Raw genomic sequence first — 19903 nt, forward strand, 5'->3', positions numbered from 1 at the left:
GTCAAAAAATAATTTATGTATGAAAAAAATTAAAATATACCTTGAACTTTGATAGAAGAATCATATATACCCCTAACTAAATTTTTTAAAAAAAATTAGAATTAATAATATAAATTTAAAACTAATTTTTTAAATTCAATATGTGAGCCATTTTGTAACGGCAGGGGTATATGTGAGCCGTTTGTATAACGGTAAGGGCATATATGAGCCACTTTTATCAGCTCCAAATGACAAAGTTGAGGGTATATTATACGCTTTTTCCATCACAATTTAATATTTTTATTTATGCAGTTTGTTGTGTGTAGGAAAAAAAAAAAAAAGAGGTTACCAAACAAATTAGGCTCATTTAACATTTATATTTTTGGTGTGTTCAAGTGCTATGGCGACTTGGCGATAAGAATTCAAGAACATACAGTTTGCTCATGGCCGCTATGGCGTCTACGCCGTTATCATTTGATTACATTTCTTCGAAGCAGCTTCAATTTTCAATACCCATACCCAAAATTCAAGATTGGCACAGCTGTAGAGCTAAAAATGTAGTTAGAGTTTATTGTTCTTCTCCCCAAACAATCCATTCGAACAGAGAAAAGCAAATCAATGAGATAAAGAAGCAGAGGAAACCCAGACCAAGCTTTGTTAAACAAGTTCAAGATAAATGGTCTGTAAAACCCACTTCATTGAGGGAGAAATTCCCTTGGCAAGAAGGGAATTCAGTATCAGTAGAAGAAGTTGTAGAAGCACAAGTGCAGATTTCTAAGTTGGAAAATCCAGTAGTGAATGATTCAGTAAGTTCTGGTTCAAGAGTTAAGGTTAATTTAGCTCCCTGGGTTCATGGAAAACAACCCAAAATATCTCAGCTTGGTGAAAGCAGCAGTCTTGATAAATCTCTTGAGAATTGTGAAGATATTGGGTCAAGTAGGGAGCAAAAATCTTTAAACAAACAAGTAAACGTTGATGGGACTGATTTTGAGAAAGATATCAAATTGGAATCAAAAGTTGAAGCCCATGTTGACAAGGGGATTACTTATGCTAACGAGTCAGTAAGATTGCCATGGGAAGGTGACAAGTTGAGAAAAAGTAATGCAGAATTGGCAGAGAAATTGATACCTGAGGCTCAACTGAAGAGGCTTAGGAATGCAGCATTGAGGATGGTGGAGAGAATAAAGGTTGGGTCAGGTGGTGTAACACAGGAACTTGTTGACTCCATTCAGAAAAAGTGGAAAGTGGATGAGATTGTTAAATTGAGATTTGAAGGTGCTCCTTCTCATAATATGAAGAGGACACATGATATTCTAGAGGTACATACATTTCTCTTCATTCTTGTAAAACCTTTCGTCACCGAGATTGTTAAAAACTTCTCTTCTCAGAATATGTCAACTTTGAAGTTTTTAGTGCTAATATGTTGTCCATAAACAGTTATATTTTCCAGTTTTGTAAATTGTAATATTGTGAATTCTTATGTGTATTATACTTTGCACATTGTTAGCATAGAACTGGAGGATTGGTGATTTGGAGATCAGGCAGTTCCATAGTGTTATACAGAGGAATATCATACAAGCTTCCTTGTGTACAATCATTTACTTCAAAAAACCATGATGTTAATGAATCAGAGTATCCAAATAATGATAGTTGTCAAAGCCTTGGAGTCAAATGCTTAAATGAAGCTGTTGAAAGGCCAAGAAATGGTTCCACTGATCTGTCTGGTGAAGAAATAGTGGATTTAAGCGAGCTCAACATGATTTTGGATGAAGTTGGTCCACGATTTAAAGATTGGTCGGGTCGTGGGCCAATGCCTGTTGATGCTGATCTGTTGCCTGCTGTTGTTCCTGGATATAGACCTCCTTTTCGCCGTCTTCCTTATGGAGCTAAACTTAACCTAAAAAATAAAGAAATGACATACCTACGCAGAACTGCAAGAATTATGCCCCCTCATTTTGCTTTAGGTATATGGACAGGGGTTTTAATGTTTCCTTGTTCTCTTATTGAAGAATTAGTAACTTCCAATTTTTTTAACCTCAAAACTATTGTCTGCTTCATTCAGGAAGGAACAGACAATTGCAAGGTTTAGCTGCAGCCATGGTTAAACTCTGGAGAAGAAGCGCTATTGCCAAGATAGCCATAAAACGTGGTGTGCTTAACACAAGCAATGAAAGAATGGCAGAAGAACTTAAGGTGAATGGATTAAGCTCGCTACAAATATTCTTAGAGAGTTAAGACTGCATGATAAGTACAAGCAGAACTAGCAAGTGTTGAAAAGAAGGAAAATAAGCCGGAAGCATAATTAGAAAAACGATTATGAAAAAAAGTTAGATTTCACTGTCTTTTTCTTTGAACTTGCACATTGTTCCGGCACTTAGTTTCCAAGCCATTACATTGTTAACTGCTTTAGCAAGGTATCATTTTCTCAATTTTGTTTTTGGAATATGTATTGTGGTGTAGTCCATATCTTTTAGTCAAATTTCAGTTGAGTACATGAGTTGTATGTTCCATTGTGACTCTCAAATTTGTTTCTTTATCAAGTATGTTTTAGTAAAAGTTTTAAATCAATCCAACAATAGATCTTCTTTGTTCAACAGGTATTGACCGGAGGAACACTACTCTCCAGGAATAAGGATTATATTGTCTTTTACAGGGGCAATGATTTCCTGTCACCTCGTGTCACAGAAGCGCTTGAAGAAGCAGAGAGAAAAAGTGATTTCTTGCAGGATCAAGAAGAACAAGCACGGCAAAGAGCAGCAACCTCTATTGATTCTGATACTAGAGCTCCTAAAAGACCATTGGTTGCTGGAACACTTTCTGAAACTATGGCAGCCACTTCACGCTGGGGAAACCAACCTAGTATTGAAGAGAGGGAGAAAATGTTGAGAGATGCAGCTGTAGCAAGGCATGCTTCGCTGGTGAAGTATCTTGACGAGAAGCTAGCCCTTGTAAGTTGTTGTAAATAAAACTGAAAAAAATGTTTTGCAAATGGATCTTTCTCCCTATTTGCTATGTATAATATTAGACTGGTATCTGCAGGCAAAAGGCAAGGTAAAAAAGGCAGAAAATATGTTACGAAAATTGCAGGAAAATCGGGAACCATCTGAGCTGCCTACTGATTTGGAAATTTTATCTGCTGAGGAAAGATTTCTTTTCCGCAAAATGGGTCTTAGCATGAAACCCTTTCTGCTTCTAGGTACGCGGTGCTACTTCTTCAATCTGATAGATCCTATCAGGATAGAGCTCATTAGTCATAACTTCTACATTTCGGTTCAGGGAGGCGAGATGTTTTTGATGGAACTATAGAGAATATACATTTACATTGGAAATATCGGGAGCTTGTGAAGATCATTGCGGAGAGGAGGAATGCAGCACAAATAAAACACATTGCAATTACTCTTGAGGCTGAAAGTGGTGGCCTTTTGGTATCTATAGATAAGACTACCCAAGGCTATGCAATTATACTCTATCGTGGGAAAAATTACCAGCGTCCTAATGAATTCAGGCCCAAAAATCTTCTGACTAAGAGACAAGCATTGGCCCGTTCAATTGAACTCCAAAGACGTGAGGTAATATATTCTAATATCATTTTTCGTTCACAGGTAGATGTTTTTCTATGTCTCTGGTATCTTGAGATTATTCACCTCATGGATGTCTGCTGAAATTCTTCCAGGCACTAAAGCATCACATAACAGAGTTGCAGGATAAGATTCAAAACTTGAAGTCTGAGCTAGTATGAGATTCCTGTTCTTTGGAAATAAATTTTTGAAACCATTAGACTTGCAAATCCCCTCTTGCTTTCATGTTTATTTTGTCCTTCTGAAAAATCTGCAGGAAGATACGGAGATGGTTGAGGAGATTGATGAGGAAACCTTATTCTCGAGATTAGATGCATCTGATGATGAGGATGATGTGGAAAAGGTAATAAGAGGGTCTAAAGTACTCTTTTGAAAGTAGAGTAGGGAATGACATAGCTAAAAGACTAACACGTTAGAGGTAAGAGGAGCCTCAACAGAGGGACACCTCTTTCCAAGTAGAGTAGAAAATGATAAAGAAAAAAGACACTGATACACTAGAAACCTTGAACTTTTGACATCCTAAGGAATGCATTGAACCTCTGCTGTGTAGTTTATGGAAGTGGGTCAGTCATTGGTACTTTTATTGATTCAAATAGTTGTAGAATATGTGGGTGCCCCAGTGATATTTGTGCTATACTAGCATTAACCTATGCTAATCCATTCTTAAACTAGAATGATCTTCACTTTCGAATTGGCTGACTGACTTAACTTTCTTCCTTATGAACCCTTTTCTATAAAGATGCCTGTAGTTGGAAAATTTTCTTGAATCAATTCCCTGGACCAGTATGAAATGTTGATCCACTTGCAGCAGGTAGGCTAGGAAGATCGAAACCACTAATTGATCTTCCCCACCCCTCAGCCCTCTTTGTTTGCTGAAACTGGAAAACACACTACAAAATCATAAAAAGCTGCATAGTTATGGGTCAAAGTGCAGGTTTTCCAAAATTGATGCGAGTGGTACTCAGTTGGCAGTTGAGGACGTCATACTGAATGAAATTACGTTCGTGCTGAATGTTCCATATTGAAATTACTTGGTTTGCTTTAATATTCTGGTATTTAGAAAATATTTATTCTTCCATGTCTTGGAATTTGGAAAAGAATTTATCCTGATCTCCTCTTTAGACCTGATCAATATTGATATCTCTATTCAGTTTAGACTATAATTGGAAATATTTCATGAATTGTGTCGCTCACATTACTGTAGCAGGCCATTTGTATTCTTAATTAGCACTGCACCAATATTGATTTTTGATCCATTTGCAGCAATTTGATGCGGAGGATCACAACTAGTAATAGTCGAATGCTTTTAAAGATGGTGTTGAACTGTTGCTCAACTGAGGCTGCAGGTAAGATATGAACATATTGTCAGCACATCTGAAGTTGAAAATGTTTGTTTGCACACTCTGGTACTGGTATTGCTGGTTGATTGCTAAACTTTGATTTCAGTGTGAGTAAACATCATATCCATCTATATTATTCAGGTGCAGAATATCCTCCAATGAAGAATCTGTTTGTGAAATCATTTGTCATTTATCCACAAAAAAGAAAATGATCTGTTGGTTAACGATTAAAAAGCAAAGGGAAAAAGGATGGATTTACCCCCGAACTTTAATAAATGGTACGCCTATGCCCTACGTTATACTTTGCGTCCACATAAGCCCCTGCCGTCCAATTATCAGTACACACATGCTCCTCTCACTAACGGCCCCTCATTTTTTACATGTGTCTTAATCCTAATCAACTACCCGTTTGACCTTCTTTTTAACCCATGAACCCACAACCCGCCCTCTAAACCCAATACCCACTGAATTTCCTCTAAGATATATCCTAATTAAAAGACCCAAATCTAACAGGTCCTGTTCCTATCACACAAAACCCTAGCCTTCATCAAGTTCGTCAATTTCATCGCGTGTTCTTCCGTTGTGTCTTGGTCGATTCATCGCGTCTTCTTCAATTCAACTTGTGTTCATCAAAGGTACCCAAATATCCCAGTCGATGTCATAGTTTTCTTGTGTTGCTGTTTTTGATTTGTTTTCATATGTAGTAAATCTGTTGTTGCGTAGTATTTTTCTTGTTGTTTATTTATTTATTGTGTTAAAATATGCATTTTATAGTGAAAATGAAACACTTTATAGGTTTTCACATTCCGGAAAATGAAGTTCATGCTCTAGTTATTGTGCAATGTTTTTTTTTGTTTGTATTCATGCCTTGTTTGTTTGGTAAAATCATTTTTTTATATTCCCTTGACTTTGTCTACTTTATTCTACTACTTTATTTTTTGTTTGGTTTCATATCTTGTTAATTGTGGACCACTTTGAGTTTCTGTGATTTTTTCTGATTGCCTGTACTTTATTCCATAAGAAATAGTACTTGTTTAATTGTTTATTGTGGACCATTTTGAGTTTCTGTAATTTACTAATTTATGCTTACAACTTAACTGACTTATACTCAATGTCACTTAATGACTAATTAACTTACTTTAATCCTAATGTAACTACTTAACTATGCCTTATGTTTTCATTTGTGACTGTATTACTTAACTCACATATACTAATGTGACTGACTTTCTTAACTGACTTAACTCAATGTGACAATGATTAATTAACTTACTTTGATCCTAATGTGACTACTAAGCTATGTCAATGCCTCGTGTTTATATTTGTGACTGTCTTACTTAACTCACCGGTTGAATGTGACTTATTTACTTATTAACTTATTGTCTTATGCTTACTAATTGACTTTCTTAACTGTCTTACTAAATGTGACTAACTTACTAAATGTGAGTTATTTACTAATTTACTAACTTAACTTACTTATTTCCTATTTTCCTAGTTTTACTTGCATATGTTATTTCATAACTCTTTGTAGGTCATTAACATGGTTCAAGTAACCATATACTTACATCATGGTGGTGAGTGGCTAACTGGTCCATAACCACATTATGATCGAGGATGGGTTCATTATTGGAAAGGGTAATGATCTTGACCTAATATCTTTTATTGACGTTGTGAATGAGTACACCAATAAGTTAGGTTTTGTTGGTGTGCAAGAATGTATTTTACTTGCTCCAACTGGAAAACATTTTGAAATAATAGGTGATGAGGGAGTTAGGACCTTAATATTTTTTATCTCTGCCGAGTATTATCTATTCACTTGTTTGCTATAGAAGATTGTGAATTGTCTCTTGATGTAACTGATATTGTCATGCATGATGGGTCATTTCTACTTTCACCAACTGTTAATGACTGCACTGACTGTAGTTAAAGTGAAGATGAAAATAATAACGATATAGTGTTTAGTTCATATTGTGATACAAATGAATTAGAAAATTTTGTTACTAAAAATAAAGAGGAATATAAGTGATAGTTTTGTATAGCTAAACTCCTTAATCTTGCAAACTATCAATTATATTCCTCTTTTTTTAGTAACAAGATTTTCTAATTCGTTTATATCATAATCTGAACAGCTAAACACCATACTATTATTACTGTTATCGTCACTCTTTGCCCTCATTAATAATTGGTGAAAGTAAAAATGATCTATCGTGCATGACAATATCAATTATGCCAATAGACAGTTCACAATCTTCAGTAGCAAACAAGTAAATAGATTTATACTCAGTAGAGATAAAAGATGTTAAGGTCCTAACTCCCTCATCACCTATTATTTCAAAATATTTCCTAGTTGAAGCAAGTACAATAAGTTCTTGCACACCTACAAAACCTAACTTATTAGTGTACTCATTCCCTAAGTCAATAAAAGATAATAGGTCATGATCATCCACTTTCCAATAATGAACTCATCCTCTATCATAATGTGGTCCAGTGGTTAGCCACTCACCACCATGATGAAAGTATATGGTACCTTCAACCATGATAATAACCTACAAAGAGTTATACATAGCTAAGTAACAATAGTAAATAAGTCACATTATGATTGAAGTAAGTTAGTCACATTAGATTTAAAGTAAGTTAGTTAGTAAAATAAGTCACATTTAGTAAGCATAAGATAGTCACATTAGTATAAGTGAGTTAAGTAAGACAGTCACAAATGTAAGTATAAGACATTGACATAACTTATTAGTCACATTAGGACTAAAGTAATTACTGAGTCACATTAGTATAACTGAGTTAAGTAAGACGGTCACAAATGAAAACAGAAGGCATTGACATAGTTTAGTAGTCACATTAGGATTAAAGGAAGTTAATTAGTCATTAAGTGATATTGACAATAAGTCAGTCACATTAGTATAAGTAAGTTCATTAGTCATTAAGTGACATTGAGTTTAAGTCGGTTAAGTTGTAAGCAAAAATGAGTAAATCACAGAAACTCAAATTGGTCCACAATAAACAAGTATTATTTCATATGGAATAAAGTAGACAAAGTTAAGGGAATATGAAAAAATATCATAGAAACTTAAAAGTGGTCCACAATTAACAACATGAATACAAACAAAAAATAAAGTAGTGGAATAAAGTAAACAAAGTCAAGGATATCATAGAAAATGACTACCAAACAAACAAGACATGAATACAAAAAAAAAAAAACATTTCTTAACACAATAACTAGAACGCGAACTTCATTTTTTGGAACGTGAAACCCTATAAAGTGTACTTCATTTTCACTATAAAACACATATTTTACACAATAAATAAAGAAGAACACTACGCAACAACAAATTTACTACATATTAAAGCAAATCGAAAACAAGAAAACTATGAAATCGAATGGGATATTTGGGTACCTTTGACGAAAAAAATTGAATTGAGAAGATGCGATGAATCGACCAAGACGTGGCGGAAGAACACGCGATGAAATCGACGAACTTGATGAAGGCTAGGGTTTTGTGTGATAGGAACGGGACCTGTTAGATTTGGGTCTTTTAATTAGGGTATATCTTAGAGGGAATTGGATAGGTATGGGTTTATTGGGGCGGGTTGTTGGTTAAAGAGAAGGTCAAACGGGTAGTTGATTAGGATTAAGATACGTGTAAAATATGAGGGTCCGTTAGTGAGAGAGGCATGTGTGTACTGATAATTGGACGGCAAGGGCTTATGTGAATGGAAAGTATAACGGAGGACATAGACGTACCATTTATTAAAGTTTGGCGGTAAATCTGTCCTTTTTCCCAAAAGAAAAAGGATCTGCTGGTGAAATTTGACCTGTCCTAGTAAGTGACGTTACACAATAAACTAGGGACTGGCTAGTTTCATTTTTGTGTTTGAAGTGAGAACTAGAATGACTACATTGTTCATTTAGGACCCGTTTGGTAGGAGGTATTAATCAAAATAGTTCATGGATTAAAAGTTAGTTCAACAAAAACATTGTTTGGTTTCTTTATTTAACCCAATCCATGGATTAGTTATACCTCATACAAGCTCTTATTTTATCCCGTAGGAAAGGGAGGGATAGCTAATCCAAGGTTTAACAATCCTTGGATAAGACCCCTAAATGACTAAATTATCCCCAAATCTTTTTTTCTATTTTCTTTTTTTGTAATTAATGTTCTTTTTTAATTTATATGAGAATATTTATAAATATTCATTTAAATTCTCCAAATTTTTTCCATGTAATTTGATGATTTAACAAAATAATATTTTTTTCTCCATGTTTGAGTTGTCATATTGGTTTTTTTTTAGAATATAGTTCATCGATTGATCACTTGAACTATTTTTTTTATTTTTAAAATAAGCTTCGTGTATTTGAACAATTTAAGTAGCCTTGAATTCATGTTAAGTTTAAGGTATATATTTTACCAACAAAAAATTAGAAATATACCGTGCCATCAAGGATCTCTATAGTGACATATCACACCTCAAAATTAATAATATTTTCTTAATATATATTTTAGTATTTAACTTGACTAGTTAAATGAAATATAAAATCTCATAATAACTCAAGGATATAATAGAAAATAATTTTTTTCTAGAATTTTAAACCAAACACAAGATAGGTGGGAAATAATGAACCAAACACTTGATAAAAACTAAACCCTGCATTACTAATCCATGCATTACTAATCCATGCAGTAGTAATCCCCGTATTATGCATCTTTGTACCAAACAACCCCTTATTTCATAGCAACTCATGATGAGTTATGTTGCTTTCATTTATTGTTTTGTGAAGTGTTTCTTTTGCATGCTCTGCTATGTGAACAATCATTTCCTACTCTCCGATGAGTATAGTTTTTTATTTCACCTTAACCTTTTCTTTATGCTAGTTTTTCTTCTTGTTTTTTTATGACAAGGGAATCCACAACCGCTACCCTTCGAGTGCACATAGATAAACCTCGCTTCAGCGTAATGGCCCACAAACACATAGGAGAAGTAAACCACACTAGGCAAGCCTCATGCGATGAGCTCGACCAAACTTGAGACCCCTTGTTCAACCTACCTGTTCACCCTTGCGGGTTCCCTTTGTGCTAGTTTCTTGGACACTCTTTAACTAACTGTGACCTCCAAAACGGTGCCAACTTATCATTTAAGTATGAAGTATAATTTTGTGGTTGCTTCTCCTGACTAACAATGTTTCTTCCATCCAGGCGAAGCGAAGTTGTACCTTCGGAGGCAGTAGAGTATAGAGTAGAGTCGAGGTGAATATTCACGTTGATGTCTCATTACATAAACATGTATTTTCGATGGCATCACCAAATGACATGTTATCTATCATGTGTGAATTCTGCAGTTCCCTTTTTAGCTGCGAGGCGCATAATACCTGATGGTATCTACTAATTTTTGAATGTGAGCTCGTCCCGCGCGCACGTCTGACAGACAACTTGTTGCTTTGTCTGCCCACAGATTTCTTGCAAGAGCCTGACTTGTGTAGATTAAATATTTTTATCTGCTGTGTACAGTACAACAATCCTGAAATGTGAATATGTACTAAGCTTGAAAGTAAAATTTGTTATTGATTTTGTTGTTCTTACTACTATCCCAATTTTTCTGACATCCATTTTCGAACATTTCAAAACATTTGAAAATTTCCATGTTTATATGACTTTCATAACTTCCAAAAGTTCAAATTCCTTAAACCTTTTAGATTTTAAACTTCGATATATTCTTCTGGTATCACTACTATACCGTGCTGGAGTTGTGCATTTTAATATTAGAAGTCTATGATTTAGTGGGTATAAATTTGTAAGACGGTGGTAATTATATTTTGGTATAACTCCTGCAAACTAGTAATGTCACAATTTACCACTAATTATCCACTCAAAATCAAATTTTACAACCACCAACCAATGTTCTCTAATCTATGGAAGAAGTTACTACATTTATAAATAGTGGTGTTCCTTTCTTGTTTTTGTATATCCTAAGCATGATAAAGTGTTGTTCAACTGTATTTTGGGATTTTCACTAATATACCGTGTAGGTAGATAAACAAGTTCAACTTTATATTGGTTCAAATACCGTCATAAAAAGTGAAACAAGTAGTATTGTTATACATGAGAAATAGTGAACATAGATAAGGTAAAATGTGGGGGTCTGCAGTTCTGCAATGCTTTATTTTACAAGCTCAAGATACAAATCCAAATGTCATTGAAGTGCAACAGATGTTCATCTCATACTGAAGTTCAACATCTAGTATGAAGAATCAATCCCCTGGTAGTGAGGCGAAACAAATTCTGAATTACACAGACAAATTCAGCAAAAACCCTGCCTGTAGTTTCATTTGCACAAGTTAGATTGTAACAGACTGTTCCCATGGTCACCTAAACCCAGAATTTCAACAATAGTAGCATTCCAAAGCACCTATCTGGTGTCTTAGTTCTGTTTCTCAGTGTTGCAGACCTTCCTTTATGAATGGCAAGATCACAGGCATTAACTCAGCTTGGTGTGATGTATAGCAATGATTGGCTCCTTCGATGATATGCAATTTGTGGTTCGGTATGATTTCATCAAACTCTAACGCATCCTCCACTGGAATAATTTCATCCGCAGACCCATGAACTGTCAATACCCTGTACAAAATGCAATTTCATCAGTTTGTACCCTATATATGATCAAGTCATTGATGCATTAAAGGTGAATAGATCAGTCCAGAAATATAGTGCCAACCGACAAGATCAAAGCGAGGTTAGAATGCTATGTTACAACAACCTCAATTGTGAGTTAGAACCATCACCTTCAGCTTTTTCAACTCAATTCAATAAAAATACAATCCTAATATATATTATTAGTATTTACACTATTTTGACTATGTCAATCTTCTGAAGCTTCTATGACTTAAGGAAATTAGCTTTTTTATAGTTTCTTAAAGTCTATTCACTATATGACCTAAAATAGTCTATTCCAAGGAATCTGCATTCCATGTATGTAGTGAATGTCAACATTGTTTCCATTCTGCAAACTAAAGAATTTCACCTATTTGGTAACATAGATCTAAGCATCTCGACTCCAAAGCTTAAGCAGACCTGTTCTTTTCCCAGAACTTACTCCCTATACTCAAAGAAATGACTGAAATGGAGTGAAACAAAATGGGAAAAATTGCATGAACAAAATGATATAAACTTCAGGGGTAAATCTGGTTGTACCAAGAAACAAGTTAACATTAAGCAAAGCTTCAAGCTTTTCAAGTTCAATAGTTTAACAGATCTCTTTCTTCTTGTGTTTCCTAATTTCCATTGACATCTCCATCTTCCAGAAGAAAGTCATGTCTCTCATTATTTTGTAGTTAAGAACGAGAACAATAGATGCAGATGAGCACTAGGATTCTGAGATAACATCTTAAGATGGATTAACTGTTCATGAATGTAACAACTTGCTGAAAGCAAGACAGCTGTTCTATTAGTATTCTCTTTGATGAGGTTGTCTTGCTATTGAGAGCATTTCTTGCTAAAGTTGTATTGAATAGAATTCACTGTAAGAAAAACCATTTGCACGAGTGCAAATGAAACTGTAAATGCCACAAAGTACAGCAGTGGCGTTATTTTCCTTTTCCTTTTTTTGTTTTTGCAGCGAGTCTATTATACCTAGAGAGATGCCAATGGCAAAGAGATGGTATAGACATAATGGAATAAGATCAGTCCAACCTGCATCCTTTGTCAATTTGAAGGCATGCATCATGCATGTTTGTATTAAGTCGATCCATTAAACTTTCCTCGGTAACACGGTAATCAACATTTCCTACAAACAGAGAAATCATATATTTAGCTCTCCAAAGAAATGAAAATCCAATGCATTGTCATTGGCTAAACCAACTCCATAGATGGAGAAGAAAATGGCTATGGAAGCCTAAATAATCATTTAACATACTGAGCAAGAGGTTCTTACTTGTCAATGGAGCCTTAGTCTAAGTACCACAGTTCATAGGCATCTTGGTCTCAAGAGCCAAAGAGAGACCAAGGTAATATAAAGCATCATGGCTGAGGATAGATACATTCTTACTTTCATCAGCTATTTAGTCCTAAAAGTAAACAAGAACAGACAATGGGGGATAAACCAGTAGATATTGTGCGTTTTGACTCTTATCGCTCTTGAGATGTCAAACTTGTTAAAACATTGGCATGATAGAGAAATCAAGAAAATCAGGGGCAGCTGTGGCATTCCCAAATTGAGATTAGTTTTCTATCAATTTCACATATTCTCTATAATCTGAATTAACATTAACTATATAAATGACGAAACGAAGAATTTCACTCTCTACTGGCGAAAGGGGAAAATGTTTATATCCATAAGCAGGATAAATATTTACTGTCATTACCTGCTCTATTTTTAACATCAATGAAGCTTTCCTTCTTGATTATTTCCAGAAAGTCCTTCCCCAAGCGCTCTGCTATGCCTTTCTCAAGATTATAACGGCCTGACAAATTGATGACTGTGTGAACATCATGATACTTAGAAGCATATAGAAGCACAACATCCCCTCCTGCAACAGTTTATTTCTGATAATTAGTCAACATACATGAACATGACAAAATGATAATACTTAAACCCTTCATGAAGGAAGAGCCACAATGTGATTATGTGGGAGAAGATTATCACATCCAGATACAACAACATAACCAGTGTAATCCCACAGGTGAGGTCTGGGAAGGGTAGACTATATGCAGACCTTACCCCTACCCTTACAGGTAGAGAGGCCATTTCCGATAGACCCACGATTCAAGGAAAAAGGAGGGATACAACACCAGGACTTCCCAGGGGTCACCCGTCGTAGTATTACTCTCACCCAAGCACACTTGGCTTCGGAGTTCTGATGAGATCCTGATGTGTTAATGCTGGTATAATCGCATCCTATTGTCGCATCTAGATATCACCAAAAAATAAATAAAAACCTAAAGCATAATAATTTCGCGGGCAAAATCTCTTTCTTTACCATAGTGCACAAAAATACTCTTAATATACTATATAACTCTTGGCAAAAGTTGACACACCTTTACTATGTCCAAGGACTGCTGTTACTTTGCGGTTTGCTCCTTTGAAATATTCAACCACAGAATGCAAGTCATCCGCCTCTCTACAGTAGTTACCATACTGAAATGAACCTTCACTTTCACTGGAAAGCAGTTGATAATGTACAACCAAAAATTGTGAAAGAACTAATGTTAGTCACTGCATACAGAAATTTGGGACAGCAAATTTCTGAAAGCTAAGATGATGATTGTGGAAGTATTAAGAGAATTATGGAATAGAAATGATGTAAGATTTTGCTTTTTGACCCATTGCAGTGACCTCAAGTTAGGTCTGTATTCCTCTTACTTTACTACCTTTACAAGAAAATCAAGAAAGAAAAGCATTAGAATGTAGACCCTTTAGAGTTGTGACCAACCCTGCTCACATTGTTGGAATAATGATTTATTCCCTTAGGGAAAAGGGTTGGCTCACAACTATTATTTATTTGGAAGTTAAAAGCCTCTATTGTTTTTTAGGCAGTTACAATAAATACTATGAACCAATGATGAGGGAGAAATAGAAGCTAATAGAAGACATAGATTTAATACAGACTGAATAGTAGCTCCTATAACTAGACATAATTGCACATTTTTCTCATAAAAAGAAAATGAATAAGAAGAAGATTCTGTTCACACCAATAACAGTAGTCTACCGAAAGAGCATTCACAACAGTAAATGAAAAATCTCCCTCTTAATCTAGAGATTGCCTGAATAATATAGATGTTCCTTTTAGTACCAAGAGCTTACCCATTTCCAGGGAAATCAAAGCGAAATACACTGATTCCTTCTTTCTCCAGGGCAACAGCAAGGTTCACCATAGTGTTGAAGTCCTAGCAACAGAAACACAATGAAAATTTAGATGCTTCATCAACAACTCTCCCACCATCAAACAGACTACACAGGCGATCTCCTTGGGAGGGATGTAAAGGAGCCACAGGTCACGGGTTCGATTCTCCCTTGAGGCTGCGAGCCAATAAGAGGGGATTAAAAGAGCGAATGGCCGCCCATGGCAGAGACAATACCTGAGTATGTGGATCCCGAGGGGGTTGTCACAAAAAAGGCGCCTTTTTTGTGACAACCCCCTCGGGATCCACATACTCAGGTATTGTCTCTGCCATGGGCGGCCATTCGCTCTTTTAATCCCCTCTTATTGGCTCGCAGCCTCAAGGGAGAATCGAACCCGTGACCTGTGGCTCCTTTACATCCCTCCCAAGGAGATCGCCTCTTACCAATTGAGGTAAAAATCATCTATTGTGGAACTTAACCAAAAATTTCAACTTATTAAATTATGCAAGAACCGAACAGTTTTTATACAATAGTCAATCCACTTCAACCATTTATCCTCAAAATCCCATAAAAATTGTTTTTGATAGAGTGGAAGGTGAATCAGCAAGTACTTGCATTATATTGACACAAATAGTCTCAAACTTGTACTTGTATTACTAGATGCTGCTCATATTTGTACTTGTATGACCCGATGCTGCTCAATCTTCATGAGGTTGAGCACTAGCCAAATTCTGGTGCTTGAGTGGTATAACCCAATGTGCCTAGCCAAGGGCATTGATCAACTAGATCTATTTTACACAAAAAGAACCAGTAAATCTTGATATCAATAAACCCCATTCAGGGTCAAGTCAACGTGGAAAATCACCAGTCAACTAAAAATCAACAGGAGCTTTGTTATAACAGAAATGTGAAGCAGCAACGGATGCTGAAAACAATAAAGACTAAAAATCTTATCTAAGAGAATCTAAGTAAAGCCTACTACTTGGGAATCTGACATCATTCATAGCCCTCACATTTCTGCATCAAAATGCAACTAAGCAAATAAAGCTGGTTTAGTTTGATTCCTCAACCCATCCACCAATATATTCATTATTCAGTTATCTTTTTGAGCAAGACTTTTTTTTAAGAATTCATTCTTCAGTTAATTGTTTGTAATAACCATGGTGTCCGGGCCAGCTTGCAAGGCACGTCAACTAATTCCATGGGATGCCTCCCACCTCCCACCAACATGTATTATGTAACTCTTCAACTAATTAATAACTGACATCATCTGGTTTATTCACTTATTTTGTTTGGATGATTTCAGACTCACACTATTGTTGCTTAAGAGCATCGGTGAAAATAAAGACAGGTATGTCATAGTGGTGGGACACTACAGCACTTGATACAACTTACTTTCTGAAACTTATGTCAGCGCCACTGAACTTGATGACATTAGTAGAAAATTCAAGGAAGCAATAGAACAGCTAGTGAAGCACAAGAATCATAGTAAAAGGGGAATAGTTCAGACCTTTGACGATCTAAATCCATGACACAAGACCACGATCTCCATAGATCCAGTATCATGCAACACTCCGGCTAGTTTCTCATTGTGTTGGTTCAGCACTGAAATTTTCTTCTGCACAGCTGCTGACATCAGCACACGTGCATAGGTAAGTAGACAGAAGAATGTCACAGAATATGTTATTAGCTGATCGGCATTGCCTCTTTCTCCGGTATAACCAGATTGATGATTTTATTGTTGCATTTTTAATTGGTATAGGCTTCCATATTGAATATGAAGAAGAGCCTCAGACTTCCACCAAAAGTTGTCAAAAATTCCGGAATTATGTTTAGTGACTCAATCGGGTTGACTCCTTTTTTATTCATTCCAAGCATTATTTATGGACTAATCCAGCATTAGATGACTCCTGGAAACAAAGTGTCTGCTATATTTAACAAAGTAGCTGTTGTTAAATTGGCACTAGCTACACAACTTTGAGGCACTATGACCATAAGTGAGTGTAAGCAGTAGTGGTTACACGATTGAAGCACTAAGGCAGAGAAAGTCTAGAGTGAACATGAGTTAGTTTACAACTTAATAAAGCCATTTTTGTGTAAATCACTCGTCTTTCTGCTAAAAAAAAAATTGTCACCTGGGTTTTGTGTCATTCTGAAAGCTACTTGAAGTTTGATGCTGCGCCTGCTTGAGGGATTAAAGCGAATCTGTGGAAGAGGAAATTCTGAGATAAAAAGTGATCTTTTGGGTAGAACAAAATTTGGGGATACCACATTGACATTATAGGCCAAAATTCCCATGGCTGCTTCTTACCTGAGTCTGCACAATATTGATTGTTCCTTCACCCAATCCACACAAGCTCTAGATGGAGGTCAAAAATTACACACCAGCTTTACTTTTCTGTGTTTGGGAAAATGTTTTCTTGCAAAATAATTCATTTTTTATTTGGTTGGTGAGTAGAATTTTTTATTTTTTATTTATGTTTGGTTGATGAATTAAAAATATTTTCTGAAAATATATTATTTATTTTTTCGTAGAGAGTAGAAACAATTTCTAACGTGATAACCAATATTGATATTTATGGTTGTTCATGGTATGGTTAAAAAATCAAATCAAATCCATTGAGAAAATCAATATTTGGTTAGATTTGATTTTAAATTCTCAAAATCGATACTTTTTTGGTTTGGTCTTGATTTCATTGAAAGAACAATGGTAAAAAATAATCAAATTGAACTAATAAATTAGATATATAAATTTTATAATTATTTGTATACTTATCACAACTGTATCTCGAAATGAATGTAAATAAGCATATTCACGCAAATAATGAGGAGATAATTATTTTTAAATCAATGCATAATTAACACTAACACCATTGTGATACAATATCAAGAATGAATCAATAATCTCTGTTGTTCAGCATGTAGATCATTCTATATCAACAAGTCAACTCCTTATCAAGAATCATGACTCCACAATACATACCACAAGGAAATAAATGATTTTTTAACCTTAACAAGGGCAAAGAAATTCACTTGCCTCAAATAATCGAACAATCACTCCAAGACTTGAATCTTCTCCTTTAGTTGGGATTCCAAATCAATGTGATCTACCAAATAAGTAACCACAATAATATTTTGGAACTAACCACACTCATCAATGATTTTGAGAATCGGGCCCCAAAAGTCTATTTTTGAACACGAAAATAATTCTGAAAATTTGTATAAAATTATGTTGCGCAAAGGTTTTGAAACTCAATAGTGAAAATTCTATTGAAAACAAGTTTGAAATCATGCTCAAATTAAACTCTAATCTATCTATATATAATAAGAGAGAATAAAAGGTTTATGTTTCAGGACCACAACTATAATAATATTGTTGATTTTAAAGTTATTCATTATTTCAAGGCCTAACTCATTGATGACCCCTTAAACTTGGCAAGAAATTTCATTTAGAAACCTCAAGTAGGTGATGTTTATTTTAAATATCTCATAAAAGGGCTCGTTGTGTCATTTTGACACTTTTTGCTTACATAACTTAGTGAGTGTAATACACTTACTCAGCGCGCGTGAAAAACTTTTTTAGTCAAATTTTTAATTATTTTTTGCAAACTTAAATATGGTGAATAAAAATAGATACAGTAAAATAATGAAAAATGATGGAAATTATTTTAGAAATTTAGAAATAGACCCATTTCAAGATTAAATTTTAAATTACTCATGAGATTCTTTCTTGAAAGAATTTAATATTTAAAAAGGAGAGAGCTTAATTTTTGATGAATTATAAATCTACTAATTCGGGTAAAAAAGAATTATTTTTTTAAAAAAAAGACACTAATAATAAAAGAAAGAGTATGTAGCTTGACCCAGATGTTTTATCAAGAGGTATTTGGAGAAGACAATGAGTGGGAAAATGGGTATGTGCATATTTTCTTCAAATGAGTAGGGGTATTTGGAAAAGTTGGTGGGAGATGGGGGGAGGGGTATGGATTTTTGGAGAAGACAATGGTGGGTGGGTGGGTGGGTTGGAGGGGGGTCATGTGGAATTTTATTGATTTAATTTGTTTTAAGAAAATTATTTAGGCAAAAGTCCACGTGTCATTGAATCATTGATTGCTTTATATTTATACTCAAAATTCATTATCTACAAATTATTTTTGACAATTGTCGTGATTTAATTCGTCATTTTACACGTCATTCACAAGTTTAACACACACACCTCATATATTTTGGTTGAGTGGTAAAAGAATGTTAAAATGACACAATGAAACCATACATGAGGTGTCTAAAATGAACATCGCCCACTTAAAATGCCTATGTGAAACTTCGTACCAAGTTTAAGGGGTCATTGATGGATTAGGCCTTATTTCAACTTATTAATAATTAAAGTCTACATTTTGTTGGAATATAAGGCAATTGTACTCGTATATCAATTGAAAAGTATATAATAAAAGGATCCGACTCTTCTCCATTTCCATTCTCTCCATTTTCTCCATGTTCTAGTCTTGATTAATAACATGTGGCATAAATTAGATTTAATCACTATGATTTAATTAATTAAAACATATTTCTAACCATGGTTTAGATAATAAATATATTATTATATCAATTAAAAATAGTCTTATGATTTCTCTTTTTTTTCTCCTCATTCCCTCCAAGACCCGATTGTTTCCCTCGTTTCTCCCTATTTCCTCCAAAATTTTGTTTTCTGCCATTTTCCAACACCTAAAATTATGGATGCACAAAATATCTTTATTATTTTTAGCAAGAAAATCAATTTGCTGAAAATCAATAGAAAGAACACAAGGAAGAAGAAAAAATCAGAGAGCAAGAAAAAAAGGCGCAGAGCTTTTTTTTTTACCGATTTAAACTAACTATCATCGCTAGGTTCTTTTTCATCTATTTTCGTTTATGTAGAGATCAAACTTATTATTTGTATGTTTTCCATTGTGATAATTGACGGGTAGAATAACTACACACTATGTGTTTGTGAAAATTCTTGAATGAACTTTTTGGGCTAGAAAAGCTTAACTTTGATTATTTTTTTTGGTTGAAAATATTAAAATTTCTATTTTGACATTAATTACAGTTAAATATAGACTGCCCAGTTTAGTTGGCTAGTAATTGAAATGAGATTTGAAGTCTTATAAATCTGTGAAACACAATGAC

At 34.7% G+C, this 19903-nt stretch overlaps 2 protein-coding genes and 1 pseudogene across 14 annotated transcripts; 1 reads left to right on the forward strand and 2 right to left on the reverse strand.

Annotated features, from left to right (window-relative positions):
- Positions 1–290: 290 nt before the first annotated feature.
- LOC101267912 (CRM-domain containing factor CFM3, chloroplastic/mitochondrial) lies at positions 291–10467 on the forward strand. 3 transcript variants are annotated; one of them, XM_069286868.1, is made up of 12 exons: positions 291–1298; positions 1487–1943; positions 2042–2172; positions 2577–2927; positions 3019–3175; positions 3256–3548; positions 3653–3712; positions 3814–3900; positions 4821–4903; positions 5039–5532; positions 10099–10149; positions 10242–10467. In XM_069286868.1, exons 1-9 carry the CDS (start codon positions 423–425, stop codon positions 4845–4847), a joined length of 2439 nt encoding a protein of 812 aa, XP_069142969.1. In that variant the 5' UTR covers positions 291–422; the 3' UTR covers positions 4848–4903; positions 5039–5532; positions 10099–10149; positions 10242–10467. The 3 variants fall into 3 exon arrangements, with proteins under 3 accessions (XP_069142969.1, XP_019070437.1, XP_010324059.1); XM_019214892.3 differs by having other exon boundaries at positions 5039–5175; XM_010325757.4 differs by lacking the exon at positions 5039–5532.
- A 462-nt stretch (positions 10468–10929) lies between these two features.
- LOC101267625 (uncharacterized) lies at positions 10930–18655 on the reverse strand. 11 transcript variants are annotated; one of them, XM_026031960.2, is made up of 8 exons: positions 17775–18655; positions 16873–16942; positions 16248–16366; positions 14699–14781; positions 13933–14054; positions 13260–13424; positions 12589–12682; positions 10930–11517 (listed from the first exon to the last, which is right to left on the reverse strand). In XM_026031960.2, exons 2-8 carry the CDS (start codon positions 16886–16888, stop codon positions 11334–11336), a joined length of 783 nt encoding a protein of 260 aa, XP_025887745.1. In that variant the 5' UTR covers positions 16889–16942; positions 17775–18655; the 3' UTR covers positions 10930–11333. The 11 variants fall into 11 exon arrangements, with proteins under 11 accessions (XP_025887745.1, XP_025887747.1, XP_069142973.1 ...); XM_026031962.2 differs by having other exon boundaries at positions 16248–16363; positions 17775–18154; XM_069286872.1 differs by having other exon boundaries at positions 13933–14015; positions 16248–16363; positions 17775–18026.
- On the reverse strand, positions 13675–13793 carry LOC112941906 (5S ribosomal RNA; annotated as a pseudogene).
- Positions 18656–19903: the final 1248 nt, after the last annotated feature.

The sequence above is a fragment of the Solanum lycopersicum genome, chromosome 7 (assembly GCF_036512215.1).
Source record: "Solanum lycopersicum chromosome 7, SLM_r2.1".
Lineage (NCBI taxonomy): Eukaryota > Viridiplantae > Streptophyta > Magnoliopsida > Solanales > Solanaceae > Solanum > Solanum lycopersicum.